The sequence below is a fragment of the Nansenia antarctica genome, assembly GCF_963989245.1.
Source record: "Nansenia antarctica genome assembly, chromosome: 2".
Taxonomy (NCBI): Eukaryota; Metazoa; Chordata; class Actinopteri; order Argentiniformes; family Microstomatidae; genus Nansenia; species Nansenia antarctica.
In genome coordinates, this window is record NC_137675.1 from 73,628,985 (window position 1) to 73,637,702 (window position 8,718).

Genomic DNA, 8,718 nt, shown 5'->3' on the forward strand with positions numbered 1-8,718 from the left:
ATGCAGGCCATCAAATGCGTTGTTGTGGGCGATGGGTAAGACATTTTGCATGTGTGAAACTGAAATGTGCTTTTTTTTCATGTGTTTGAGGGGGCAATTGTTGCAAGAAGGGCTGGGGCTAGCGGATTGAATGGGTCGGTGCGCAATAAACCCTCCTTTCTTATACATTCGAACATTCTTCACATTTCTGCTTATATCCCTACCTTACATTATCATTATGATCAACGCATTAGGCTAGATAATTGTTGCCTATGATATGTGGCAATTTTGCACACTAAATTATGAGGGGGTGGTGTTCAAATCTGGATCTTAAGTAAAGGTATTTGACTGTAAATGTCCAAAAGTGAAACATTGAGAATGAGTATGTATGAAAGTCTGTATGGAGAGACGTTGCCTGGAGCCTCTTGGGCATTCTAATGATGTCATGTTTTCACACCTACACAGCTCTCAGGGGGGCGCAGGGGTAGATGCAGCAATGCAAAATACTAGATTTCCTTGAGAGCGTACCTTTTGCTTTTGCATTATTTAACAGTGGCTGTCTGGTTGTTATCTAGTCTGGAGGTAGTGCATAGTTGAACAGGGCTGTGTGAGGCCATCAGTAGAATTCGGTCAGTGGATTGGGCAAGGCACCCACTTTAGCATATTATTTGTCTGAGCATCAGTAGCCCACACTATTAGAAAAAAAGGTTCTACATCGAACCAACAACGGGTATTTTGTTTGTTCTTCTCGAAGAAACAATTTTAATACCATTGTTTCTCCATGTATAACCCAGTGTTCTGATAGAGACGAGCCAAATACAGTGTAGCCTGCAGAAGTATATATTTTTTTTAAATCATGAAATCTCACATTAAATCGAAATTGCCACATTAGGCAAACAAACAATGTTACGAATGTAAGGTGTGTGGGGTATTTGGGGTGTTATTTCTTACGAGATTATAGTAATGTTATTAGTATATTAGCCCGCTGAAGGGTAAGTGAAACCTTAACCCCTCAAACATAGCACATTTGGTTCCATGTATTATTCTTTTATATTGTATTATTTTACACTGCGATACAAAAGAGATCTGTATACAAGATTATGCTGACTGTAATGATTTCTCAGTCTTCTGAGGAATTACATGTTTTCCTCGAGGAATGTGGTGTCAGAACACACACACACACACACACACACGCACACACACACACACACACACACACACACACACACACACACACACACACACACACACACAAGCACACACACACACACACACACACATCTCGTTCTATTCATTGGCATCTTTGCAAATGCCAGCTGGTTCCTCACTGACTAGACCCTATCAGTTCCCTCCATCGGCTCCTCCTTACTCTTATTGGCTATCCTTCCAACAGTTTCTCTTCTGCTGTATGGAAACTTATCATTGGCTATTCCTTGTTCTGATTATTGTCAGCGGCCATTAGAGCTTTTGCTGGTTCTAACTGGTGATGTTTCTCTCTCTCTCTCTGTCCCATGCCAGCTGAAGCCTGTCCCACTCCTTTCCCTCAGGTCTTGTTTCCTACCTCCTTCTGCTGCCAATCTTTCTCCTTGCCTTCCCTTCCAATATCAGCCCTCTCCACTCTTCCTTCATTCTGCTCATATGCGTCATTGTGTTCTGTCCTTCATCCTCCTACATCCTCTTTCTTCTTTCCTTATTCTCTCATCTCATGCTCTGCTTATCCTGTGTGTGTGTGTGTGTGTATGTGTGTATGTGTGTATGTGTGTGTGTGTGTGTGTGTGTGTATGTGTGTGTATGTGTGTGTGTGTGTGTGTGTGTGTGTGTATGTGTGTATGTGTGTATGTGTGTATGTGTGTATGTGTGTATGTATGTGTGTGTGTGTGTGTGTGTGTGTGTGTGTGTGTGTGTGTGTGTGTGTGTGTGCCTGTCTGTCTCTTTTCTCAATGCTGTCACTTTGTATTCCCCCCGTCCCTGTCCAGCGGGTGATAGGAGCTGATATGTGTGTGGGGGAGGGGTGTGGGCTGCCAGTGTGCCCCCAAGCCAAAAGTCTATGTAGGACAGTGTCTGTGTTCACACTACACCCCAGAGAGAGAGAGGGGCTTCTGCAACCAAATGGAAACAAACACAACTGCCCACCTCAAATGCATTTAGTTGCAGAAATATGGAATGCAATGCTGTCCTGACAAGGTTATCATACAATAGGGGGCATTTTAGGGTTAGGGTTAGGCTTCATCAAAGACAGTAGTATGTTTGCTGTGGACTGTTGATGTACCCTTACTGTAGATGCTTACTACATGCTTACTATTTTTAGTTCACCATCTCTCTCTCTCTCTCTCTCTCTCTCTCTCTCTCTCTTTTTCTCTCTCTCTATCTCTGTCTCTCAGAGCGGTGGGTAAGACATGTCTGCTCATCAGCTACACAACTAATGCCTTTCCTGGGGAGTACATCCCAACAGTGTGAGTATCTGTGTGTGTGTGTGTGTGTGTGTGTGTGTGTGTGTGTGTGTGTGCGTGCGTGCGTGCGTGCGTGCGTGCGTGCGTGCGTGCGTGCGTGCGTGCGTGCGTGCGTGCGTGCGTGTGTCTGTGTGTGTGTAAATTCCATTGCCTTTCTCTCTTCCTCTTAGGTTTGATAACTACTCTGCCAATGTCATGGTAGATGGCAAACCTGTCAACCTGGGCCTTTGGGATACAGCAGGACAGGAAGACTATGACAGACTCAGACCACTGTCTTACCCACAGACGGTAATAAACACACACACACACACACACACACACACACACACACAGTAACTCACTCTCGCTCAACCCCAAATAGTGCTGTACACTTCTCTCCCTCTCTTTCTCTCTCTCTCCCTCGTCCCCCCGGCCTAACATTGTGTCACTATACAGAGCGCCCTGTCTATCCACGTCCTCCATCTTGTGTCTTCCTGGCGATGCCTAATTCATTCCCCACACAGTTTCCTGTTTTTCAGTGTGCTTTTGTCATTATCTCTCCCAGCAGTGGCTCCATCAGTAACAGCACTCCTATCAAACCCACAGTGAACTGCCTGGCGTGCTGCTTCGCAGGAAATGATTAGGGGGGTCTATTTCAGTGTGACACGTCACAGCATGACTGAAGCCCTTTCTCAATTGTTAGAAACATGATTCCTTGCATCCTCTCCTCCCTCCGTCCTCCACTCGCTTTCAATTCAAAACACATTGGAGGAGAAGAGGTAGCTTCTTCCCCTTATATATTCTCCTCCAATACTCTTTTGAGAAGAAGCAAGTGGAGGACAAAGGAGAGGACATTTCAACATACTTAATCTCGTTCATCTTCATCTGTAGCTCAACCAATGTTGTTCACTGTAATTGGTTCAATTTCTCTACACCTGCTCCATTAAAGTTTGGGACTAAAATAGGAATATACTTCCTCCTGATTAGAGTGCAGTGAAGTTATACTACATGGACAGGCAAGTATGAACAATCAAGTATGACATTCTGGCATTTATTTATTTAAGTATACTTTAGAACTGAAAGGTAATCTTGCAGACTGGAAATGTAAGTTTGTTCAGTCACAGACTAAGAAATAATAAAATATCCACACCATTATTTTGCCTGTGAATAGTCAGGCTAACCACCTGGATGACCATTATGCAAGACTGAGAGAACATACAGCTCAACCAAAATTACAGGCGTATAAAAGTGACCCCTGACTCCAATGCAAGCCTTCTGAAGTTCTAGTTACCAGTTCACACTGATGAATGTTAGAAATGAATGGATTGTATTTATTTAGCACTTTACACTATGTCTTAAAGTGAAATGTATTGATTGTATAGAGACAACAACTAGGATGTAACCATGATTTGTATTTACTTTGTTTTGTATTATACAGTATTATGTAACACTGTATCTGAGATTTTTTTTCTTTGTGCTTTTCCCTCAGGACGTGTTCTTGATATGTTTCTCTCTGGTGAGCCCTGCCTCTTTTGAGAATGTCCGAGCTAAGGTTAGTGTCTCAACCATTCCACAATTCTACTTGGACACACACACCTTCTTCTACATGTTGACTGTGTACCATATGACCTTTGGATGACCCTTGCAGTGGTACCCGGAGGTACGTCACCACTGCCCCAACACACCCATCATCCTGGTGGGCACCAAGCTGGACCTGAGGGACGACAAGGACACCATTGAGAGGCTGAGGGACAAGAAGCTCTCCCCCATCACCTACCCCCAGGGCCTGGCCATGGCCAGGGAGATAGGTGTGTGTGTGTGTGTGTGTGTGTGTGTGTGTGTGTGTGTGTGTGTCTGTGTGTCTGTGTGTATGTGTATGTGTGAGAGAGTGAGAGATAGAGCTACGAACTATGTGTCTGTCTGCATATCTCACTAATCAGATGTGCATCTGTCTTCCTCCCCCTCTCTCATTGGCTGTTGCCTGGTGCCTATAGGGTCAGTGAAGTACCTGGAGTGCTCCGCCCTGACCCAGAGGGGGCTGAAGACAGTTTTCGACGAGGCCATCCGTGCGGTCCTCTGCCCCCCACCCGTCAAGAAGAGGGGCAAGAAGTGCACTGCCTTGTGAGGGAGGGGCTTCAGCAAGGAGAGTGTCAGCCAGGACATGTATGATTACTATGGTTACTGTAGTTATTAAAACTTTGGGGGTGGGGGGTCCACCGCTAGTGACCGTTTTTTCAACATAACCGTAATAGTCTACTGTTTTTACAGAAAAGGGATAATCGTCACGGGTCATATGCAATGCTTGTTAGATATTGGTTGGCGTACACAGGAGTGGGTGGGGTAGAACAAAACAGAATTAAGGCACAATAAAAATGTTGAATCCCACTTTAGGGCTTTTTGATCAAATCTGTGGGACTTATGCCTTAAATCAATTGGATGAATTCAAAGGGTCTGTGTCTTCAAGGCAGAAACTGAGGGAAATACCTTTTCTATTGTAATGACAATGTTTTTGTGCTATCCAGTTAACCTTACAAGATAAAATACACACACATACACACACACACACACACACACTCTCTCTCTCTGTCACACACACACACACACACACACACACACACACACAAACACACAAACACACACACACACTCTGTTTTTATAAAGCTGTTTTTTACAAGCTGATATTGGTGCTGTTGTGGCAGTGTGGACATTGCTAGCTTTTTTGCTCACAGGTGTCTTCTCTTTCTTATTTCCTCAGAGTTTGCAAATGTTTGAAGATGTGGTGGTGTGAATATATTGTTGTGAGTAGCTTCTGTTAGTTATAACACTGTTAGATGGACACACACACACACACTGAAACATAGATTACAGCCAATATGACTGTGCTTTAACCGTTTATTCCCATTTTTTCTGGTGTGGGAGACTAATCAATCTCTTTTTGCATGAAGGCAAGTGAATTCCATCAAAGGTGGCTCAGCTTACTCCTGGAGAGCTACAGGGTAAGGGTTGCGGGAATCTATTCCAACCTGCACTAACACACCTGTTGAGCCGTGATGAGCAGCTAGCATTAGTAGAATCAGGTCTTTTAAAGCTGGGCTAGAACAAAAGTGTGCACACCTTTTAGGTCTCCAGGAGCAGGTCTGACCACCGTTATTCTATATTCACTGGCCACCCCTATACACTGTACTGTAGTTCATACCTTTTTACAGCCCTGCAGTAGATTTTTTTAGTGGCCTGTCAGAGAAAATTTGAAAGATGGCTTTCTGTTTCTTTGTATTTTTTCCACGTATGTCCAATGTGCAGACCCAAACTGCAGTTGATAAGACTCAGGAGATTACCATCCTTTAGAATGTTCCTCTCTGATGGGGACGGGGATTGTGCTTGCTAGGAACCAGGAAACACCTTCCAGGATCCCAGTTTGTACCTATCTTTGTGTCCTGCTTTGCAGTAATGTAGTCTGTTTACCGCTACGTTTGAAACCCATTGAGAGGGGGGGGGGGTGGGGGGCTTGACAATGTGCCATTGTGAAGTGTCATTTGTGGAACTAGCATGCCAAAATGTGAGCTCGCAGAACCCAGAAAGGTATCTCCCTTACAAGTTCCTAAGAAGGGACACAGTCTTAATATATTTTTTGTTGTTCTGAACATCTGTATTTTCCATGTGTCTGTGAGAGAGTGAGTGAGCGAGCAGACATATTGCATCTGTAATAATCCACTAAATGTGATCAAGAAAATACTCTTGAAACAAACAAATGAACAAAAAAACAAGCATTTGAATACCTGTTTTAATGTTGCCAAAATAAAACCTCTTCACTAAACATGTGTATAAAGTGATTTTAAACAGTATACATTAATAAAGAAACATTTGAATGTTTCAAGATATTTTGTTTTCTTTTACACTGATGCCTATTATTGTGATGATTATGCATATCTTGTTCAGATTTAACCACTCACAAGAAACATATTCCCCCTGTTAGGTAGGTTGTGGCAAGGTTGTTTATGGTAAAACTGATTGTATCCAATAAGAAGCTTTTGAAAAGCATGGCTGTCTTGACAACTTATATTGATAACACAGTTTATTCTAATGAGAAGTGTGATAATACATTCTATGCATGCTTTTTATTAACTTAACGTGTCTTTGCCATACGTTTACCAACCATTTTTTAAACCACATACACACGCACACACACACACACACACACACACACACACACACACACACACACACACACACACACACACACAAGCCTACACTACACCATATAGCACACAAATGACAATAACAGTGCTGAAGTTTATTATTCACAGATGAACTCCAGGCCGAAGAATAGTATGTACTAACATGCTTGAAAAAACATATATGCATTGATGGTTGTTAGAGTCATCCATTCCTATGGCTATAGTAGCCCCTGGCAGATACATGTGGAGCGCACCTTTCGGTACCGAAACGATACCGTCGCCTCGGGGCCAAAACCCGTTCGAGGATGTCGAATGGCTATTCTAAGGATTCTTCTAAATAGACTGAACCCTACCGCCAACAGGCACACATGTTCACAGGAACACATAACATGCGAATTTCGCCAAGTGCAAGCGCTCAATCAACCTCACCGTCACGAGATGAACCAGCATCACCTCGTTGATGGCCTTCAATACAATTACAGATTGAAATCAAGTGTAATACTGAAACACAACTGTGAACATTTCAAACCTGCAAACTGCGACACTTTAAATGAATGTGCAATAACACTATGTGCAATATGACAACCCTCGGGTACATAAGGTTCAGAGATAGGAAATGTTAGAATAGGTATAGCATAGCATAGAGTACAGCACAGTGTTTTATTTGTATAGTATAGTATAGTGGATAGTGTACATAACCTTTATTTATGTAAACCAGCTCTTTTCCCTTCTTGTTTTTAGTTTTTTTTTTCTAGCACCAGGGGAGCCCCCCCTCCCAAATTTCGTTGTATGGTACCTGTACTATATCAATGACAATATGTCTTTTCAATGGGGCCTCCCTAGTTTGGGCAATGAAAACATAATAAAAACAGGATGCAAGAACTACCACAAACCACATCTGAATAATGTCAAAGTTTAATCATAGCTTAAACATAGTTTCAAATGACAAAAGTTGTTAAAATTATTGAAAATTGACTGAGGTTAAAACAGATTTTAAAAAGGTCGGTTTTGGTATCACATTAAAACAAGTGAGTGATAAAAATGAGATAAAAAGTAGCTGCCAGTCCAGTTAAAAAGACAAATTATGTCCTGGTACTCTTTTTTTTTTTTTTTTTTTTTTTTTTTTTACTGAAATAGTTGTTTTTAAATTTTGTTTAAAATGTTTGTTTTTACCTATTATATTTGTGGTGCGAAATTGTGTGTTTTTTAAATTGAAATAGCTGTTTTTATATTGTTTAAAATGTGTTGTTTTTTACCTATTGTACTTGTAAAGCACTTTGACGTAAAGTGCTATATAAATAAAGTTATTATTATTATTATTATTAATTACAAGATTAATGATTCAGAACAAAAAGGATCTGATGTAAAAGTGATCAAATAAATAGAATAAATGGATACAGTATCTAAGATATTATTTAAATGACATACAATTGGCATTGTAAACATGTCTTTAAAAAGTAGCAACAGCAAACTGGCTTATTCAGAGAATCTCTTGAGTCTGAGAAGCAAAACGGAGAACTTTGCCATCCTGTTTAATTATGGTCAAGATTGTTGCTTACATGCCGCTTCGACCAACAAGTTCAGATCTAAAAGATAAAATGACAGGATTAGGATTTCAGAATTGTTGCCATATCTTTAATCAAATGTTATAGGTTGGCTTAATTCACAATGTATTGTGGATGGATTGTCTTACCTGGAGATTTAGGTTGCTGTCTGCTGCTTTTGGTCTCCTGGGACAAACTGACATCATGCAGGGCATTGTTGACCTCTACATCCACGGCCTCTGCGTCCTTCACCTTGGTGCTGCTGAATTTATGAGAAAATTACATAATCCAATCTTGTTAATTTCAACCACAGAGTTCATGAAGACAACTGGTAATCATACTGTACATGACAAGTATATAGATTATATTTGCTTTCTTTGTGAACTGTAGCTGAATTCTTTTTAACTTGACCATTCCCATTAAGAACTACAGTGTATTCTTTGCTAACTAGACATGACAGGTTTCACAGCACTAACCTTCTGAGAGGCATTGATAGGGTTAGTCTCAACATCTAGAGAGCCAGGTTCCTGCTCCTCCATTTTCACTGGCTCACCCGCAGGACCACCGATTGTGATGGCTATTCCCTGAGGA

The 8,718-nt window shown here is 41.5% G+C and overlaps 2 protein-coding genes across 3 annotated transcripts in view; one reads left to right on the forward strand and one right to left on the reverse strand.

The window, feature by feature from the left end:
• LOC308151408 (ras-related C3 botulinum toxin substrate 3) lies at positions 1-4,870 on the forward strand (the record flags this gene model as incomplete). 2 transcript variants are annotated; one of them, XM_080524273.1, is made up of 6 exons in its annotated part: positions 1-35; positions 2,361-2,432; positions 2,600-2,717; positions 3,898-3,960; positions 4,057-4,222; positions 4,409-4,870. In XM_080524273.1, 6 exons carry the CDS (start codon positions 1-3, stop codon positions 4,531-4,533), a joined length of 579 nt encoding a protein of 192 aa, XP_080380399.1. In that variant the 3' UTR covers positions 4,534-4,870. The 2 variants fall into 2 exon arrangements, with proteins under 2 accessions (XP_080380399.1, XP_080380398.1); XM_080524272.1 differs by having other exon boundaries at positions 4,057-4,216; positions 4,403-4,870.
• Positions 4,871-7,569: 2,699 nt separating this feature from the next.
• LOC308150583 (heat shock factor protein 5-like) overlaps positions 7,570-8,718 on the reverse strand; it is a gene marked incomplete at its 5' end in the record, with an annotated part of 2,820 nt that continues 1,671 nt past the window's right edge. The window contains 3 exons of the mRNA XM_080523400.1: positions 7,570-8,169; positions 8,277-8,389; positions 8,604-8,718. The exon at positions 8,604-8,718 is cut by the window's right edge and continues 356 nt beyond it. Of these exons, the coding sequence (XP_080379526.1) occupies positions 8,330-8,389; positions 8,604-8,718 (175 nt within the window). The 3' untranslated portion in view covers positions 7,570-8,169; positions 8,277-8,329. The remainder of the gene's footprint in view (positions 8,170-8,276; positions 8,390-8,603) is intronic.